The 21,983-nt window shown below is 36.6% G+C and overlaps 1 protein-coding gene across 1 annotated transcript in view; it reads left to right on the top strand.

Moving 5' to 3' along the window:
- The first annotated feature begins 4,837 nt into the window (after nt 1-4,837).
- ASB4 (ankyrin repeat and SOCS box containing 4) overlaps nt 4,838-21,983 on the top strand; it is a 50,987-nt gene continuing 33,841 nt past the window's right edge. The window contains exons 1-2 of the mRNA XM_002751584.7: nt 4,838-5,053; nt 12,804-13,103. Coding sequence (XP_002751630.3) covers nt 4,867-5,053; nt 12,804-13,103 — 487 coding nt within the window. The 5' untranslated portion in view covers nt 4,838-4,866. The remainder of the gene's footprint in view (nt 5,054-12,803; nt 13,104-21,983) is intronic.

Genomic DNA, 21,983 nt, shown 5'->3' with positions numbered 1-21,983 from the left:
GATACAGGCTTGAGTTTTAGATCTGCTGCGTATTTGCTATTTGACCTTGTATAATTCATTTATAGTCTTTGATTCTTAGTTTCCCTGATGTGTAAACTGCAAATAATAAAAATTAAAATTATTCCACTAATAATACCTCCTGCCTGGCAGAGCCTTGTTGACATTGTGAACTTCTGGATCAGACCTGTGCTGAAACCCAAACACTACAACTGGAATTTTCCATTATGGGAACCAATAAATCTTTACTAGTTAAGTAAGTTACAGTTGTTGGTATTACTTAAAAACAAATGCATCTTTATACAAAGCATCAACACTAACATATAAAAGAATAGCCAAAAAAAAAAAAAACAAAAAAAACAAAACCCAACAAGATGGTATGTAATGGGTAAGATGCTACGTATTAGACAAATATAACAGAAGAAAGGGATATTGGACCACCTAATCACCCATTTCTGTAATTGCAAGGACATCCTAATTTGTCTGCTGGGAAAGTCAGGAGGCCTGAGGGGTTCTGTTGCCACAGAATTCTAGTTTCCAAATCTAGCTGGCTTTAAATTTCTTCCCTGTGGTTGCATTTGATAAGTGATTGTGGCTTAGCAGCATCAAATTCATGTTTAAATGCCATGATAAACCAAGGAGCCATTTGTGTTCCAGAGAAGATACTCCAAGTGGACCAGTTATGTTGTACACAGACATCATGAAAACAAGCAGCTGGGACTTTGTGCCTGCTGTCTCAGCCATGGGTCCCCAGAGAGTACACCAGGGTCTTATGGGCCACTTGCCACAATATCATTGCCTTGTCCAAAAGCTCTTCATACTATTTCAAGAGCAAAGGACGCTGTTCTGAGTATGTCATGTAACACCAATAAAAAGCTCATCTTATAGGATGGAGAGTTTTTATTTTCAGGAGCTGAAGAGACAGGAATTTCTGACAGGCCTGACTAGACAGTGTGAACCATGACCACTGTGTAAGTTGTCCTCCTGTGGTGACTTGAAGCAATGGCTTAGATAGTGGAGGCAGGTCTCAAACCTGTTATTAGCATTGGTGTCATTTGCTTCTTAAGTTAGAAGGACTTTAATGGGCAATTTAATTAGCGGCTATTTGCTTTGTAGGTGCAAATAATCTGTAAGTTTTAGCCTTTGCTGCTTGGGTAAATTGATCAATTGATTTTTAGAAGAATTATACAGATAACATTTTCCACCTGATACATTTTTTAATGAAAATTTTGTTTTGTTTGTTTTCTTGGATTATTCCACCAAGTTCAAATCTAGTATTTATTTATATAGCTATGGGACAAGACTGAAATAGCTTCTGTGGGAAAAATTATTGCCATTTCTTTAGGCTAAAATTTTTAATTTGTATCCAGATATTAAAGCAATGCTTTAAAATTTCATTTTGAAGTCATGTTTCCTGTGGCCTTCAACCTTCAGGGCCAAGTTTTGAAGTTTATCAACCTGAGGAAAGCACCAAAGGACAAACTGGCCATTAATCAGGTTTAAGTCTCAGTGCAGACACTTATAAAGACAGTCGTTGTAAGACTCAAGCATTAGGAAAATGAGAATATTTCTCAATCACCTTATCTCATTATTTAGTATTTCAAGGACCATGACTGAAGAACTCACATCATAGGGTTTCTTTCACAAGACAAAGATGATAACCATTCCACCTCTGGAGGGAGATCAATAGGCTTGCTGACATAGGGAGAAAAGGAAACTAGAGAGGCGGTAAACAGCCCACTGGACCTTTGTGGTTAGGAAGGCTGGAGGTCTTGATAGCTTATGAGAGGATATATAGGCTGATCCAGGGTTCAGATGCCATGTACTCAGCCCTCCTCACACACTTCTTCCGGGTTGAACTTTGATGGGATAGGGGGTTGGTTTAGAAACAACCAGATATGACTGAGGAATTTTGAGGACACTGAGGTTAGTGTCTCAGCATTAGAGAGAATGTAGACTCCTTGGGAAACTATTCCTTAGCTTAGGTCCATGTCCATACTGGCCTTAAGAAGATGGCAAGAAGGTGACAATAGAAGGTGACTTGTTCTTCATGGTCCTTGTCAGCCAACGGGTGGCAGTATTTGAGAACATCAAAACTGTAGTCAAATGAAAAGAATCACACACTCCAGTAGCCAGACAGGACAAAGTTAATGAGGACCCATTCTGCCACAGAGATATCAGGGAGGGTCCAGAGAACAATGAGTCCATCTGAGGACCCCCTTCCCTTTCAGTCACCATGAGGTCTCATAAGCTGCACTCTTACTGCTATTATTCACTTGATACACGTGGTCTGGCCATATTGGTAATTTATGACAAAAGTCTCTTCTAATTAATACCAGTTGTTAAATATTAGTATTGTTAATATTATTCCTCTATGTATCCCATATTCCCTGAAGCTATCTTAGAGGGAAACTCTGAACTCTCAAACATAGAGAATTCAAAAAGGCTGATCATTTACCTAAAGAGACTGCTAAATATTTGGATGAGACTAAACACATCAGGCTGGACCAAAATTAAATTGTCCTTCCTTTTGCCACTAAGTTAGGTGGGGAAACCCATAAAGGGGGTCAGATCAAATGATTAGATGTAAACAAACTATATTTTTTTATATGAAATTTAGTATATTAGCAACTTTGTAACAAATGATAGTGTATAGGAAATGGAGGCTAACTAGGGATTCCCATCACGACTTAAAGCTGTTAGTGAGCTAAGTTACACACAGGCAGGGATTTTTGTGTTTGTTCACAGCTGTATCTTCAGTGTTCTAGAGTAAGTGTCTGGCACATGGTAGACACTCGATGGGTATTTGTGGAAAGAATTATAACAATAAAGCAAAACAGACTTGCAAAGCGCTCCCTAAGAATGCCGATACAATTTCAACAAAAGCAGTGTGTCACAGAGAGTCTGTTGGGAACCAATCTCTTGGTTGAGGAAATATTTCCATATATGACTCTTTTTGTTGTTGCTATTTTCAAAAATCATATAATTTAAAATTTTCAAATATTGTAAAATGTTTAACATTAAAAAGTAAATTTAAAAAAAATTGGGAGGGCACAGTTGCTCATGCCTATAATCACAGCACTTTGGATGGCCAAGGCGGGAAGAGCTCTTAAACTTAGGAGTTGGAGATCAGCCTGGACAACATGGCAAAACCCTGTCTCTACAAAGAAATACAAAATTTAGCCAGGTATGCTGGTGGCGTGCATGTAGTGCTAGCTACTCCAGAGGTTGAGGTGGGAGGATGGCTTGAACCTGAGAGGCAGAGGTTGCAGTGAGCCCAGATCACACCACTGCACTCCAGTTTGGGCAACAGAGTAAGACCTCTCTCAAAATAAAATAAAATAAAATAAAATAACAAAACCAATCTACAGTATTGAAAGTCAATATTTATTGTTATGTCTGTGAGGCAGGTGTTTTGATTAGAAGAGGCCATGAAAGGGGCTCCATGTAAACTTGAACTAGTCTATGGTTTAGCCATAATATTGATTATACGGAGGTGTCCACTGAAAATTTGACAAGCTGTATACCTATAACTTGTCAATTCTTGCATTTATATTACACATCAATAAGTTTAAAATTATGTCATGATTTGCATCATTTACATACTTAAGTGAATTCTAAAAACCAAATAGTATCATTGTAAGTTTTTAAAAATTCATGTTCTTAATTATTCTGCAGAAAGTTTGTACCAGTTTTGACTTTCACAAACAAACATAAAAATGCAATTCATTTGCATTCTTTTTAATACTACCATAATTTTCATAATTTTTAATAATTTTATGTAAGAAAAATTAAGTATATACTTTTCTCTCCAACTTTTTATTTGAAAAATTTCAAACTTACAGAAAAGCTGAACGAGTAATGTAATGGATACCAATATATCCCTTATTAGATTCACCAACTCTTTAACTTTTTGCCTTACTTGCTATCTCTCTGTTTCTATTTACACACACGTATATGTGTATACATATGTACACACATCTATTTATCTGCATATCTGAGCTATTTTTAAAGAAGTTTTAGATATCATAATTTATACCTTAATGTACCACTTGAGAGTAAGAATATTTTTCTACATAACTACAATACATTTGTCATTATACTTCTATATTGTCGAGTAATGTCTGGTCCATGTTTATAGTTCCACAATTGTTCCACTACAGTCTTTTCTAGCTGATTAAAAAACAGGATTCAATAAAGTTCATTCACATGTTGCATTTAGCTGTTTTATCTCTTCATTTTCTTTATCTAAAATGGTCCCTTCTCCCTTCATCTCCCCCACCCCCACCTGGCTTTTCATGATATTAAAATTGTCCAGGATTAGGCCACTTGAAAACCTCCTGTTTGTCTTCAAATATGTATGGCCGTGGTTAATTCTACAAGCTCATATCGCAAAATTATTATAGGTTTTCGGAAGCACATGTATCAACAACTGTAACAGATTTTCATTTTTGGCTACTGGCTAGTCAGAGCAAGTCACTGGATCTCCAGCCAGGCACCAGATGTTTTTATTGAGGGGCAAAAAAAGAGCATTAAGAGCTTTTAAATCTTACATTACTAGTTGGATCATATAAGAAATAATTGTGACATTTCATGTTTGGAAATGTATTGTGGGGGCTTTCCTTCATATTGACACTATATATTACTGAATGGATCAGTTGATATATAACCAGTTTAAAGGACCTGAAAATGTAGTGACAGCCAAGAAGGATATTTTGAAGTTTGAAATGATCCCTGTATAAATAGAACGGATCAGCATAACTTTGGGATAAAATTAGCCGACAGTTTGTGGACTCTCCAGCATGCGCCTGTTTGCTTGGTGCCGCTCTCTTGATAAATCACAACAAAGCTTCCAGAAGGAGAGGAAGGATGGACGGCACCACTGCCCCTGTCACTAAATCTGAAGCTGCCAAGTTAGTTAAGAGAAATTTCCTGGAGGCTCTAAAGTCCAATGACTTCGGAAAATTGAAGGCTATTTTAATCCAAAGGCAAATAGATGTGGACACTGTTTTTGAAGTCGAAGATGAGAATATGATTTTGGCATCTTATAAACAAGGTAAAAACATATAGGTGTTTTTGTAAAACTGGTAGAGAATGAATTTTTTTGAAAAAATGCAGTGTCAGTTATCCACTCTAAACAGTAGCTTTTATTGTTTCTTTAAGTATTTATTTTAAAAATATTTCCAAATTAATATTTTCTTTTTTTAAAATTAGAACACATGGTGGGCTGATATATATATATAATTTGTATCTCTCCTTTTCTTTTCTCACCCTTGTGCCTAGGACTTGAAATCCCAGAAAATAATTTTTAGCAATGCACTCTGTTTTTAATTTTTCTTCTGACTATGATGATATGGAAGGAAGAAAACATTTCTAGATTATGGCTAAGCAGATTGTTGAAACCCTATTTTAGACAATGTAGCTGGTTTAAGAACAGGCTGCTAATTCTCCATTAACAGTCACTTAAAGATATATCTTCTCTATGTCTGTATTTGGAAAAGAGGAATCTCCCCAGCATTTGGAGGGTTAATAAATGGATAAAGCAGTGCCACAGGCACCCTGATGGTCTTCATCATTTTAATAAGTTTTCATTTCAGGCAAAAAAGCTGAGTTCAGCAAAACCAAAAAGTTAACTTTTTTCCTGGACTATAATAATTATTCAATTGTAAATGTATTCAATACAGAATATCTACCTTATAAAGACCTAAGGAAAACAAAAATTAGAACAATTCTTTTAACCAAGAAATTTTCTGGAACCCATGCGTAATAAATCAGAAATAAATTAGAAGTACACTGGTTCTGATTTCCCGAATCAAGTAGTTAATGAGGGGGAACATGAGTAGTTAGGTCATCTGGTAAGCAGACTGCTAACACACTGCTCAACATCACTTCTGTTTAAAACAATATAGATGCTAAGGTCTGTGTACAGCATTTAGAGACAGTCATTATTTGCATGTTTAAAGATATTTTCTGTTCATATATAAATCATCAGTATAATCCATTTCCAGAAACAAATGCTAATGGTACAGTATATATTTATTCATTAATATGTCCCCTGATTGTCATTTCTGAGGAAAGTATAGAAGAGTTGAGGCCAGTTACTGTGTCTATGATTTTTACTCAAAGGCTTTATAATAAATTGGCATTAATATTTTGGTGGAAAGACAAAGAAGGGACCTATTTTTTAAAAGTTTATGGGGTCTCTGTTAGAAAGAAAATTTGTATACTATGTAGTTAGATTGCTTTCATCTTATAACTTTGTTTAGTGAAAGAATGTCTGAGTACCAAACTAATTTTTAAGATGTTTTTAAAAAACTTATATTTGTGCCTAGGGTGAAATAACTCAGGTTCAAGTCAGTGGGTATTTTATTTGACCCTGAGTTGCAAAGACTGCCGTCTCTTATTTCCCAACCAAGCCAAGTTGCACAGATTGTGCGAAGTTCTTAGACTATAAGAAAGGAAGCTTCAGGTGCAGGCTCTAGGGAAGTGAGGGGGTTATTACTCCTGCATCCACTGGTGTTATCACCCTTGAAGGAAAAGAAAATACAATTTAAATTCTTCTTGTCAATATGAGCTGACTCCTTTGGTCTTCATAGAGCTAAATTTTCATTCACATGAATAGAGGTGTTTTCATACTGTTAGGACTATGGGATGTGGCTTTCAATTAAGCAGATAGCAAGTTACACTCTCTGGGAAAGGAAAAGAACAGTTCCATTCTTATATATACCAGACTGATGTTTGCACAGAACTAGTAAGATTTATGGTCTGACTTTTAGGGTTTATGGAGGAAATTTGTGTGTGTGCGTGCATGTGTAGAAAGAAACACACTACTCTGTTTAATATGAATATGAGTATAAGAACTTGTCGCTTTAATCTTAAACTCAGGTTGAAACCTCATCTTTCTTAAAAGTTTCTTCAATTTTTTTTCACATGCTTCCAGCCTTATCACTAATTCTTTTAAACTTAGGAATGGGAAGTTAGAAATGGAAATGATAAATAGAATCCTAGCTGTTAGTAGATCTAAGTGGTTATATCAATTTCTTAAGTCATAAAGTCATTGTTAGGCAGCAGCGTGGAGCTAAGCAGTCTACAGTGGGTAGCTAGTTCCTTTCCAAATAGTTCAAAGGAATAGGACTTATTTCTGTGTGGCCTTGAAGAGTATGTGGCTGGATTTTTGTGAGACTTTATTAAATCAAAGCAGAACTTCTGGATGTTTGATGCTGTTGAACTGCTCCACACTGTTCTTTGATTTTTTTTTTACAGCACTTTTGAAAAGCTTTACACAGAAATGCATAAATAACTGTGTAGCTTGATTACTTTTCACAAAATAAAGAAACGTATGTAACCAGCATCCACATGAGGAAACAGAACATTCCTGTTTAAAGTGTGGGAATCTCCAGGTTTCAGTTATGTTTGGCTTAATAAGCAAGGCAATGTGCAAAACCTATAACATATCTAATGCTACTCTTAAATTTCCTTGTTTAATTAACACTAAAATTCCATATTCAACATTTCGTTGTCCTATAGAAAATAAACAGTAGTACAATCAATTCTAAATCATTCTTATTTCTTTAGAACATACAGCATTTTTATAGGATTTAAAAAGCAACTAAATTTTATCCCTAAATGTACTCCATCTAAGCCTATGTGAAAGTCAGTGTATAATTTTTGAAAAGGGAACTCAGAACTCTGCTGGAAAATAAATTATCTAAAATCTAAATGGTGCTTCCAAATTTACAATCTAGTTGGCACACCAGAAATCAAAAGTTGAGCTCATAAGCAAATATGAAATGTGGATTTTATGAGGAAGATAGAATAAAGCTATTGGATTACAAATATGTCTGGAAGCTCATTTCTGCTTTCCTCTGTAGCACTGGGCCCATCTCATTGAGTAGCTAGCTTCTCTTACCATTTGACAGAGAACAGATTTAGAAGCCGGCCCAGAGTTCATGTTCAAACTGTGAGTCCTGTTCGTCTCCAGCACCTATTCATGATTCTCAAAGTTAGAGAGATCTCACTTTACTTTTCCAAGTTATTTTAAGCTTCATAATAAAATTTTCAGATATAATCATGTTTTGTTAATTTAAAGAAACTTTTCTCACATTTTTTAAAGTGAACGTTTAAAATGTACTGGATGGCATTTGAGAGATCTCCCTGGGAAAGGTGAAGATAACGGGTCTCAAAAGCAAAAACAAGTAAGCAAAAATTGCATTTACCAGATGATCACTTTAAAATAAAAATGATATAAAGAAAACATAAAGAACAACTTTTTAACTGCCAAATGCAATAAGTCATTGAGAGTCAAGGAATGTCAGTGATATAAAATTTATTATGAGTTAAGCACTGAGTATGTAGAGTGAATGCAAGGACAAAAGAAATTTGTAAAGAAAACACAAAGGCCCTTTCTATTGGTTTTCACTGGTGACCTCCATACTGGAAACATGAAGAAATGCCCATAAAACTGTTTCCAAAGGTTTTACCAACTACACAGCTTGAGCTTCCTTCAGATGTATGAGCTTTGTCTCATAAATGATACAAGCAGAATTTCATACTTATCTGTTTGGTAGGAAATTCCCTAGTCAGCAAGGTTATCAGAGTCCTTTTATTAATCAGCGTAATGCACTTTTAGTACTTCGTTTATGGCCCACAGCCACTGATTCCTTGGTTGGTAGTTACATTTTTAATTAAAATAACCAATGAATGATTTCACTTGAAAACTTTCTGGCAGGTATTCTGTCTACTTTACTAAGTAGCAACTTATATCCAAATATCATGAAAGCTCTTATTTCCACTCTCTGAATGAATAATTTCTTTATCACCTAATTTTGCTCTTTGCCAGAAATTTACTCTCCTGTTGTCTCATATCCATCCTACGGTTCTTTTCTTTTCTTTGATGTTCAAACTTTTTTCTTTAAATTTTACACTTCAAGGTTGCTTTTTTTCCCCCCTTCCCAGGGGAACCTTGAGTTATCTGGAAAATATTAGCTATTAAAAAATAGCCAAGAATTGTGCTTCAGTCTGTAATCCTTCAGGACTGTGTAAATACATGGACACAGGCAGAGCAAATGTCTGCTAATCCAGCCACGAGCAGTGTGTGTAACCTTTGGCTGTAATAACAGAGGCTTCTCGTGTGTGGGGTTCTTTGACTCAGATAACATTATAGTTGATAACTGTTGCAGAGCCCAGGCTTAGCTGAAGGTTTACCAGAAATGTGTACATCCTCTGGAGCAGAACCAATCCCTTCTTCCAAAAGAAGGCCCAAACACTTTGCTCCTTGCCATATTTCTAGGCAGCTTTCTACCTAGCTATTCGGGCATATATCTTTGGTTTCAGATTTAAATTAAGCACACACACACACACACACACACACACACACACAGGATTAGCCTTCATATTTTTTTCAGGGATAACACTTAAAAAATTTCTTTAGAACTTTTAGCTACAAGTAGTATCAGTTTGGAGGTAAACAGCGTGTAGCCTTTGGATCATAGATGGCTATTTAAAAATTCGGGGCAACCGTGTTTGAGAGTCAGAGTTGATCCTGTCAGTACTTGTTATATGAACATGGATACTTTATACTACTTAACCTCTTCCAGACTAATTATCTTCATTTGTAAAATGAAAGCTTTAACAAGACCCTCTCTAAGTTCAGATTCCTGCATGCAGATAATGAATCACGTTATGAAGGTGAAACTGTGTAAACAGACTGTGTATCACGGTCAAGCCACATGGGCATGGCCTGTATTTGAGAGTTCCTGAGGGTTTTATACATAGGGGAAATAATCCGTATTTTTCTTTTCTTCTTAGTGGAGCTTCTTACTCAAACAGAGCTCTTCTGCAAGAAGCTGTCACCGCACATAGACTGCAGACGTGCGGTAGTGTGCGAGTGGTTTACATTAGAGGGAGGCAGCCGCTGCTTCACCTCCCACCCCCAGCTCCCGTGGGCTTAGTTTCCTAGTTCTGCCTCACCTCTGTCCTTTGCGCAGTTTAAACACATAGTAAAAGGGCAGCCTGAAAAATCTGCAGAGGTGAACAGAGGGAGCCTTCAAAAGACAAATACTAGGAATAAATCACATTCTAGGTTTCAAAGCCCTGGGAAAATTTTGCTGTGGGAAGAAGGTAGTGTATAAAAAATGACTGCCTAATCAGTTCATTGTGTTTCTAGCCTGCTGTAATCATTGGTGGTTATATTTTGGGGGACAAATTCTGATCTCTTGACATATCAGCATCAGCACAAGATCATGAACAGGTGCAGCCTCATCTGTGGTTTTTGAAGATAGCTTTACCTGGGGTTTGGTCCTCCATGACAGTAAGTGTACTTACTTCCACACTTGCTACACAGCAACCTGTGTGTCCAGCCTCATTTTCAAGTGATGATTGTACAGGGATGGCCGTTTAGTCAGGGGCTGCTCTTTTCTCTGCTCAAAGCAGTAGGCTTTCCTGATATGCTCAGGGCTGAATTATTCAAAAATCCCTCACCCGACATTACCACCAAAGTTTTGCAACACAACTTCCATATACATTTCAGTATACCCTAAGCCATAGCCTGCAATCTGTCCTCTTCCCATTTCTCCACTTCAGCTCTCCAGGGGCAGCAACTAAGGTGTCTTGTTGGTAAGATACATTCCTATCTTAAGAGAGGTGAGTTGTAGCCACAACTCCATTCTGGGAGTTGGCTGAATTCCAGGACCTGGTAGTCTGTGAGCCTGATTGACCAGTTAACGTTTTTGATGACAGGAGATGCAGAAGAAACTGACTGAGAGGCCAAGGATGACTGATTCATGTAATACATGGGCAGGACAGATTCTTTAGGTGCCACTGGGAAGTTAGGAGGAGGAAAAAAATTCAATTTGCAAATGCATTTCCATATTGGAGATGTGAAATGTTATAGATAATTGAGGATCTTCTGCCTTTCCTTGTGATTTGCGAAGCAGGCTTGAGGGTAAACCTATTCTGCTTCCACAAAGACGAAGACTGATGGAAACTGCATTGCGGGTATTCTGAGTCCATGAGTTTGAATTGAGGCAGGCGACTCATGGCTCTAGCAGGCTGAAAAAGTGGCACTTTTCTCATTTGGAAAATGAAAGGCTTGGACTGCATAATCTTCCCTCCAGTGCTAACATTCTGCGTTTCTTTGATTTTACATCAAAATGGTGTTTTCTTAATCAGCTCTCTGCTGCTTCCTTTCTGCGATCATTTTTCTTCCCATGGCAGAAGCAGGCGCGAGTTTCCAATCAGTTGCCACAGAGAGCTGCTTAATTTTTGCTGTTAATCGGCAGGCAAAACACACTCTGGTTTTCAGATCTGGAACCAACTTCTTACCCAGACAGTTGGAAAAGACTGTTTTTGCCAATTGCTTTTTGAGGAAATCTGAGTATTAAAATGACTAAGTATTGATGTTAATGTGATTCATTCATTATCAAAAGAAAGCTGCATAACATTATAGCTTAAGAACTCTGCTTGGAACACAGATTCAACGTACATAACTCAATAGAAATATATAAATGGATCTATATGTACTTACATTGTGTGTGCATATCAGTTTACACACACATACACACAAGGCGTGGGGTTGATACTCCCCAGCTCAGGCCATCTATGATACTACTTACTTCTGCCACGGAAAGTCCATATAATCCAACACCATCTCTTCCCAGTATCTGGAATCTCAAATTAATATCTTAGAATTTAATTCTGTTAGCTGAATATAGATTCTTCCATAAATTCAGATAATCCTGAGAGTGATCATACTTTAAATAATCCTCAGTCCATTAGACCTTAATGTGCAATAATTGGATTTCTTTTTAAAGAGTAGATTTGGATAAAGGGGAAGGCGGGAGGGAAAGAAAGCAAGATGGCTCTAGAATTCTGAATGGAGTAAAACAGGGATTAAAATTGTGTGTGTATGTGTGTGTGTGTGTGTGTGTGTGTTGCTAGGTTGGAGGATAGATTGCAGAAAGACAAACTTTGGTTTGAGTTCATTCATTCCTGTGGGGCTAATCACTGTGCACAACTTTGTAAATAGCTTCTTTAAATTAAATTATTTTCTCCCTCTGGGCAGAAAGACAATAGCTTATTTGAATTGTATTTATACAGTTTATATTTTGTGTGTGTATTTATCTTACTTTTGACATTTTTATTTTCCTACTTTTTAAAATTTTGCCCTTATTTTTAAAATTATTTAAAAAATCTTGTGGTATATGAAGGTTGTGAGTTGCCTTAAATTCTTCTTTGGAAAGAGATATTGCATAAATCAACAGGCAGGCAAATAAAATCTTGGAGTGACTGTTTTTAAAAAAAGATTAAACACATTCATATCTTGGATTGACAACTATAAGAAAAAAGATTTGAGATAGAATAAAAATTATAAGCTTGCAACTAACAGCCTTGGAATCACTCAAGACAAACTCTCAATGATTGAAAGTTTTAAAAAAATGTTCTTGAAGCATCTCATGTAACTCACTATGCAAAATAAAATACAATCACATAAATGAAAATCCCAAACTTAAATGCCTTGGAGAGCTAGAAAGGTGAAGTAAATAAAGGAACAAGACACAGTAGTAAGAAATATTAGAGTCAGTAAGAACTCGAGAAAGCCTTTCTCACTGATGGACATAAGAATATGCTGTTAAACAAAACACTTGCAAAACCATTAGCTGTTAGTTTAAAACCTCTGTCATCCCTCCTCCACCGCGCTTTTATAAATGTGACCAAAATAAAATTTCTTGTAAAAATCTTCACAAAACAGGGAGAAATCGTAGGTCAGGAAGTTAAACTTTCTCCCCCCGCCCTTTTTTTTTTTTCAGGTTATTGGTTGCCTAGCTATAAATTAAAGTCTTCCTGGGCCACAGGCCTGCATCTCTCTGTCTTGTTTGGTCATGTGGAATGCCTTCTGGTGCTACTGGACCACAATGCTACCATCAACTGTAGACCAAATGGGAAAACCCCTCTTCATGTGGCTTGTGAAGTGGCTAATGTGGATTGTGTTAAGGTCCTCTGTGATAGAGGGGCAAAACTCAATTGCTACTCCTTAAGTGGACACACAGCTTTGCACTTTTGTACAACTCCAAGTTCCATTCTCTGTGCCAAGCAATTGGTTTGGAGAGGTAAGCCTTTCTGGGTGGCCAACATCGTTGTCTGCTTATACACTCATGGTTTCAAGACTTTGTGACCCCTACCTACCTCAGGTGATATGGTAAGCAGCATGATGCAATTACACCTAGTTCAGAGGCCCCTAAAAAATACGTACTTCTGTTGATCCAGGTAATTCAGTGACGATCACATTGGAATCTTACTATTATTTAATAGCAGGAAGTTCATTCGTTTACTCATTTACTTAACAAATATTTATTTAGCTCCTATTATACATCAGGTAATGTGCTAAGTAAATAAAAAAGAGAAAATATTCTGCCCTCAAAGCAAGTATATTTTAATAGGGAAGATAAATATTAACAAAACAAATTCATAAATATATAATTACACTTTGGGAAAGTGTTGTGAAGGAGTAAACAGGGGTTATGAATGAGAATGTCAGAAGTGAATTACCAGAAAATGTGTAAAGCCTTCTCTAAGGATATGCTAGGTAGACTGAAACTTTAAAAATGAGAAGGAGGCCCAGGTGCAGTGGCTCATGCTTGTGGCACTGTAACTTTTGGAGGCTAAGGTGGAAGGATCACTTGAGCCCAGGAGTTTGAGACTAGTCTGGGCAACTAGTAAAATAATTAGCTCGGCATGGTGGCATGCACCTGTGGTCTCAGCTACTCAGGAGACTGAGGCAATAGGGTCACTTGATCCCAAGAGGTCAAGGCTGCAGTGAACTGCTAATATGCCATTGCACTTCAGCCTGAGTGATGGGGTGAGACCCTGTCTAATAAAAAAAAAAAATGAAAGAGAAGGAGAAGGAGCTACCCATCAAGAAAGCCGAGAGGAAAAGGTGTCTAGCTATAGAAAATAGCTTGAGAAACGTTGCTAAGAGAGCAAAAACTTTGGAATACTACGCAGATGAAAGAGGGTTATATGACCAGAGTATCATGGGTGTGGGTAGGGTGGGAAGGACAAGAGGGTAGAGGGGAGTGTCACAAGATGACATTGGATGTGTTTGATCCCACAGGGCCTTTTAGGGTCAAACTGTAGGGCTCTGAAATAGAGCCACTGGAAAGTTTCCGGTAAGACGGTGACATGGTTTAATTTTCCCTTAAAGTCATTTTTCTGGAGTTACACAGAAAATAGGTTGGAAGTGGACAAGAATGGAAGTAGGGAGACCAGCAGGGAAGCTATTGTAACAGTCTAGGTGAGAGAAGATGGTGGCTTGCACTAGGGGCAAGCTTGGATAGGATGATCAGGAAATGGGTTTGCAATACATTTTGGAAGTAAAATTGTTGGGATTTGGAGATAGGTTGGATATGGGTGGGATGTGAAGGAAAAAAAGTCCCAAGTATCATTCATTGTTCGGTTTCTGGTTTTAGAAAATAGGCAGATAGTGATGGCACTTTTTGAGATAAAGAAACTTGAGGAAGAGGTATCTATGTGGGGATGATCATTAAATCCATTTTTTAAAAGTCAGTTTATGGAGTATAATTCTCACTCAGTAAAGTTAACAGTATATTCTAAATTTCCCTCTACTGGGGGGTAGATCATTAGAATGTTAGCCTTCTAATAGGTTTGTAATGGTATCTCTTTGTTTTAATTTGAATTTTCCTGATGACTAAGGATGTTAAATATGTTTTCCTGCATCGATTTGCCATCAGTATATTCTTTACTTTGGTGAAATACCTGTAACTTTTGCTCCTTTTAAAAAATGGGATTTCTGTATTCTTACTGATTTGAGAGAGTTCTTTATATATATTCTGGATACTAGTCCTTTATCATATACATAGTTTGCATGTATTTGTTCTTCATTCTGTAGCTTTTCTTTTCATTTTCCTAACCGTATCTTTCAAAGAGAAGAAGTATTTAATTCTGATAAATTCAATTTATCTATTTTATTTCCTCCAAGCAACAAAATTTGTTTTCTATGTTTATTTCTAGAGGTTTTATCATTTCAGATTTTGCTAATTCATTTTGAGTTAATTTTTGTTTATAGTATAAGGTATGGGTTAGGTTCATTTTTTCATATAGATGCCCAATTGTTTCAGCACCATTTGTTGAAAAGAATAGCCTTTCACCATTGAATTGCCTTAGTATTTTTGTCAAAAATCAATTGGCAATATACGTATGAGTTTATTTCTGGACTCCAGCCTATTCCATTGACCTATATATCTTTTTATTTATTTATTTCTAATACTCCATTGACTTGCTTGCTGTAGGTTTGAATCGAGTCTTGAAATCAGAAGAGTGAGTCCTCCTAGATCAGTTTTAAGTGTGAGAGTTTTCATATCTCTTTGAGACTTCGAAGTGAAAATGTCAAGGATGCACTTTATATAAAAGTATAGATTTCAGAACAGAGCCCCGGACTGAAGCTATAATTTCAGAATTGTTGGCCTATAGATTGTATTTGAAGCCACGGAAATCAATGGAATCACCTGGATAAAGAGTATATAATAGAGAAAGGTGAATCTATGTATAAGCCCCAATGAATTCTAATATTTCAATGTTAGAAGATGGGGAGAAACCAATAAAGGAGAGTAAGATATCCTGATAAATAAAATTGGAGAAAAGCAAGAACCCTTTGGCAACACGAGGACTAAGAAAGAGGTAGTTTCCAGAAGCAGAGAGTGGCTAGCTATAGTGATAGCGACACAGGCTTAATTAGATGTTCATTAGATTAGGTGACAGAGTTATCACTGACAAAAATAGTTTTGGTGAAACAGTGTTAAAAACCAGATTTGAATAGCATAAAGTGTAAATGGGTGGTTAGAAACTAGAGGTGTCATATGTAAATAATTGTTAAAAAGAAGTGAGGCTGCAGAAATGAACATAAGAAGAGCATGATTGCTGGAGGGGCTAAAGGGGGTCACAGGCAATTACTGTCATAGGAGAGCAGAGAAAAAGCTTCTGTGCCGAAGGAAATGATTCATAGAAAGAAAACAGTTGAAGATGCATGAGACATGATAACTGAAAGGTTCCAATCTTTCAGAAGTTGAGATGAGATGAAATCCAGAGGCTATGGGGTACATCCTCATTTTTAAGAAGTGGGACAAAGTAAAAAAGATGGTTTTAGATGCCAGAATGATTATAGATTTGATGGTGCTAAGCTGAGGGAGTTCTGATGGTTTCCCCTCCTCAATAATGTATCAGGCAAAATCATCAGCCAAAAAATGAGAGAACAGAAAGTGCGGACATTTCGATAAGAATGGAGAAAGAATGAGAAGTTCATGGAGAAAAAAATGGGATAAGACGCTTACTAAAGAATGTAGTAGGATTACTGGATTTATAAAAGATGCCATGTAGCCAGGAGCTGTGGCTTACACTTGTAATCCCAGAACTTTGGGAGGCTGAGGCAGGAGGACCATTTGAAGCCCAGGAGTTTGAGATCAGATTGGGCAACCTAATGAGACCACATCTTTACCAAAGGGAAAAAAAATTAACCATGCATGATGATGCAGCTGTAGTCCTAGCTACTTGGGAGGCTGAGGCAAGATTGCTTGAGCTCAGGAGTTTGAGGCTGGCTGCTGTGAGCTATTATTGGACCACTGCACATGAGCCTTTGTGAGCAAGATCTGTCTAAAAAAAAAAAAAGACATGATCTTTTCAACCTGTGGAAATGAAGGGGAAAAAATTCAGCCCAGCTTATTTTCTTTCTTCTTTGGTTCACCTGTCAAAAATGAGGATGTATACCATAGTCTCTGGAGTTCATCTCTCCCAGCTTCTGAAAGACTGGAACCTTTCAGTTATCCTGTCTTGTGTATCTTCAACTGTTTTATTTCTATGAATCATTTCCTTCGGCATGCAAGGTTTTTCTCTGATCTCCAAATATAGAAAATACTGGTTTGTGACCTCCCTTCAGCTCCTTCCAGCAAAGATGCTCTTATTATGTTTGCTTTTTAGCCTCCCCCTTAGGAAGAAAGGGCCTAACATGGAGTTATAGGGACAAGGTTAGGCATCATTTGGAGCTTACCCACCTTTTCTGTGTGTGGCCATCACCACTTTCACATTTACTCATTCATTTATGTTTATATTTAGGTTTATCTTTATTGATTTTTAAATTTAATTAAACATGTAACCTTTATATTTTTAAGAGGTTTAGGAAATTTAGAAATTATATATTAATTTAATTATTAACTTGTAAATTAAAACATTTTTTGTCTTACTTTTTGTGATAAGAGTATTTAAGATCTACTCTCAGCAAATTTCCAATAAACAATGGAACGTTGTTAAGTATAGTCATCCTGTTGTACATTAGATCTTCAGAACTTATTCATCCCACATAACTGAAACTTTGTTAACTTTTTATGTTACTGCCTTTTCCTGTGACTTTATCAACCATAATCTGAGAGTGGCCAAACTTTCCCTAGAGGCATCACCTTTCCCAGCCGACACAATTATTCCCCATCTCTTTTGTTCCTGTCAACAGAGAGAGACTACCTAGAGATGAGAAGGAAGAAGGAAATAGTGGAAGCTTGGACAATACTTGTAGGCTGACACTAATGAATTAGGCTTATAATGATCAAGGAGAGAGAAAGAAAGTCCACTAACGTTCACTTACTCTTTTAAGCCATGTCATCAAAGGTCGAATTCACAAAGAAAATAAAGATAAATTAGAGAAAGCAAAAATATTCGGCTTCAATAGGGAAAACATCATAAAACTAAAAGGCAATCATAAAACTGGGGAAAATATTTAAGACTACATGACAAAGGGCTTACTGTATACAGAGATTTCTCAATTCAAGTAAGAAGGCTAACTCCTAAGAAAAAGAGGGAAAAAAGAAGAAAAAAAATGATTTAATAAAGAAAAAGAACAAAAAGACCAAGAACAGGATTACTTAAGGGAAAAAAAGGAATAATCATATAAACAACAAATAAATATATGACATAATGATAGCCTTCATTGGTAATCACTAACATGTCAATTAAAATAACAATTAGATATCCTGTTGTTTATTACATTGATAAGCATACAAAAGGTAATACATATGCGACAAACACATGGGGAAGTGCTCTCACACACTCTTAATAGAATGTAGATAGGTACAAGCCTAGGGGACAAATTGATAACACATATCAAAAGCTTAAAACTTCTTTTAACTTAGAAATTTCACCTCTAGGATTAGGGACCAATCCTAGGCAGGGGGACCTTTTTTACCCAGGGCTATCATTTACTTAGGGCCTCAAATTCAGACTTTAGATACCTGCAAATAGGTTATACCTAAAGTTAAAGAGATAACTGGGGAGAAAGAAAAAGGAAGCCACTGATCATGTAACTTAGAGTTGTGCTTGGTCACATGACCTGCAGTACACTAGAAATTAGAGACTTTCTCCTAATTCTGTAAGAGTTTTCAGAATAATGCAGTTAGAGCATATTTTACTTTATATTTTTGTCTTAGAAGTTTTGATTAGTTAAGAAAAACATTTAAAAGTACCACAATTAAAATGTATAGATAGGCGTTTTTAAATTTTAAATGTATTAAGAGTCTCAAAACAATTGCTTGATTCCTATTTGCCCTCAGAGAATCATTTATATTACTGAAAAACTGAAAAGCACTTACATATCTAATAGAAAATTTCATGTTGTTAATACCATACCATGCAGATATTTAAAATGATGTTTAAAAGAATGTCCATTCACATGGGAAGGTTTAGGACAGTTTAGACTGTATAGATGTATTTTTCTAAAAACTGTGTGACTATGCATGTCAGAAAATAATATTTAAAATATCAGAGTCAAACTTGATATCATAGCTAATGTTTAATTGTAGCTAAGCAAGTTCAAAAAGGCAAAACTATTATTTTAGATCCTTACTGCTAAATAATTTTTTTAATGTGGTAGCTGGCAGATATGTAAATAAGAAAACAAACTTGTGAATCAAATCTTTGGGGAAATTTCAACCCATCTTATGGATGAAGAAATAGGAGAAAGTAAGTGCTTTGCTGGTAGATCTTTTAACCAGGAAATTAAAAGACTGAGCATCTTGCTTTCTTTCCTTTGCATTTTTCTGCCTCAGCTTCTGAACAGCGCTTGGCACATAGGAAGTGCTCAATAAATAGTTACTGAGGTTACTGACAGATCCGGGAATGGCTCCAGAAGCCCTGGGTGCATGGAAGGGACCCCCCGCCATCTAATAAATGAAAACTGTGTGGTTCATAGTTAATGAAATGCTGCACTTCATTAGTTTTACCCTCTCAGTCTCTAGAAATATAGCTGAAGACCGAATTTTGTCTCTCTTAGATTATGTCGTAGGTACTCTGAGGGAGAACTCAAATACATCACTTTGTAGATGGACAGAAGGAATTGAAACAGCATACAGACAAGGAAAATAAGTCAGGCTAACATTAAACTCGGGACCAGACAAGTCTATTAGAGGAAGAACCAATGCCATGGCAACTGAAAACCGATGTAATTTCATTTGCTATTTAATGGGCTCTTTGTGGAAAAGTGCTCTTTGTGGAAAAGGCTAATTGAGGCCAAAAAATTGCATCCAATTTTCTCTTAAAGGATTTTCCCCTATTTTCCCAGTGTTGCAGAGCCTGCTTTGTCCCCATGCTGGATTTTGTCTGCTATTTTTCTATTTGCCTTTCTACTTAATGCTCCCATCTCCTGGCCTTTGTTTCCTTTGGTATTAGTATAATAGTGTTCATCAGTTGAGAAGGCTTATTTACCTCGGTGAAAAATTGAATTGCATTGAATTCTGCATTTCCCTATGAATAAAGAGAGTTAGGGCAGGTTTAGGTGGCTGCTAAGCAGCATATTATTTCTACCTATTCCATTCGTAAGAGGAAAATGAAAGCTGCCTGCTTTACTCTGCATGAAGCAAATCCTGACAGTATGAGGAAAATTTGTTACTGCAGGAAAGCCATAAAAATTCAAATGTTCCCTAGCAGAATGTAGCATGGGGGCAATGCAAAAGAGACCATGTCTTTTAAAAGACTGTTTCTGCTACTTTGTGTGACAGTGACACAAGTCAACGGACATGTTAGGAAATTCCCTGGTCAATGAAGTGGAAGATGGTAAGGCAAGATGTCACTGGCCTTCATTTTAATCCGAAATAGATATGCTTGCTGGGCAGACACTGCTCTTACCACCTCATCGCCTTCCATCTTTTCATCTCCTACGTTATATGCTGGAATAACACAAATCTGACCGTGTTAGTCATTTGCAAACCACCCTGAGGATTTTTGCCACATCTGCTGTATTGTGAGTACCACCTGTACAATATGAATTTAATGTTCTCATCAAATTGATATTACTTATAATTTTAAAGGAAACTTGATATTACTATAAAAAATTGGAAACCAAAATCCCTTGACATACATTGAGGGTAACAGTAACAGTAAATAAAATGCAATTAAATTCTTGACCTCCATCTGCTAAGAAACCCTCTGCTCTCAGATGGCAGAAAATGACTCTAAAGCGCCGTTGTCTTCTGGTCACTGTTTTTTCCAGAAGGCTTGACTCCAATCTTCCCCTCTGAGTTAGTGAACTTGAAGTGAGTTTGCAGTCCCTATCTCACACCCAGTCAGTCAGCAGGTACTCTAGTCCCGTAAAGAATGTTCCAGGAAAAATCATACCATACTTCGGGAAACATAACCTTAAGCAGTGCTTTAAAGTTGATAGTCTATTAAGTGGTGAAATTGTAGAAGCATCTCTATAGAATCAGGAATGAAACAACTTCTCTGCTGTCATCACAGTCTTTTCAGCCCTGTCCTGGAGATCCTAACTGGCACAAAGAGAAGAGAAAGAGAAATAATATACGAAGATTGAAGAGAAGGAAGGAAAACGGCCATTATTTAAAACAAGATGTTTGTCTACATAGAAAATCTACAATTAAATGGTTACAACTAGTAATTGAGTTCAGCAGAGGTAGTGCATTTAAGATCAATATACAAAAATCAATTACATTTCTATATACCGGAAATGAGCACCTAGAAATTGTAATGTAAGAAAGGATAGATTTATAATAGCACAAGAAATTTAAGGGACCTAGAAAATACATTTAGCAAAAGATGTGAAAGAAATATGAACGTTGTTTAGAAGACATTAAGAAGATACCAGATTCAAGGTTTATTACTAAAAATGTAGTACTAGATTATTCCTTTTTCAGAGGCAACCACTTTTACTTCCTTAAGCCGATTAGTTGATATTTAGCTCCAGATTACTAAATAAATACCATTTATTTATCCATAAAGGTAGGAAGAATAAGTAGCAATAGAAGCAGCTGTATGAGAATCGATTGATTGACTGTAATGGAAAATGCAGATCTGGCTCCTTTTCCTCTATCCATGTCCCCCCCCCGCCACAAGTACTTATTCCATTCCCTGTCCCTTATGATGCAGTTACATTATAACTATGAGACTTGTAGTCAACTTTGATAGCTTCTATTTTTGTGCAACGTTTTGTTATCTCTGTGGTAAACTGTCTTATTTCGTTCTTTTGCTTAGTTTTCTACATACCCACTGCTATTTAATCTCAAACCTTTTGCCAATTTATTTTATTTTATTTATTTTTAGAGACAGCATCTCACTCTATCATGCAAGCAAGAATGCAGTGGCGTGACCACGGCTTACTGCAGGTTTGACTTCCCAGGCTCAAGCAATTCTTCCACCTCAGCCTCCCAGGTAGCTGAGACTACAGGCACATGGACTGTGCCCAGCTAATTTTTAAAAAATTATTTTTAGTAGAGACAGGGTCTTGTTATTTTGATGAGGCTAGTCTCCAACTCCTGGCCACAAATCATTCTCCTGCTTAGGCTTACAACGTGCTGTAATTATAGATGTGAGGCATCGTGCCTGGCCTGACAATAGTTTTAATCTTTTCTGAAATATTTAAACTCAGTGGGTATTTTATCAATTTTATTTTCTTGAAAAAATTTCTTCTGAAGTCTTTGGATATG

This window comes from Callithrix jacchus, chromosome 11 (assembly GCF_049354715.1).
Source record: "Callithrix jacchus isolate 240 chromosome 11, calJac240_pri, whole genome shotgun sequence".
Taxonomy (NCBI): domain Eukaryota; kingdom Metazoa; phylum Chordata; class Mammalia; order Primates; family Cebidae; genus Callithrix; species Callithrix jacchus.
This window is presented reverse-complemented; position numbering and strand designations above follow the sequence as displayed.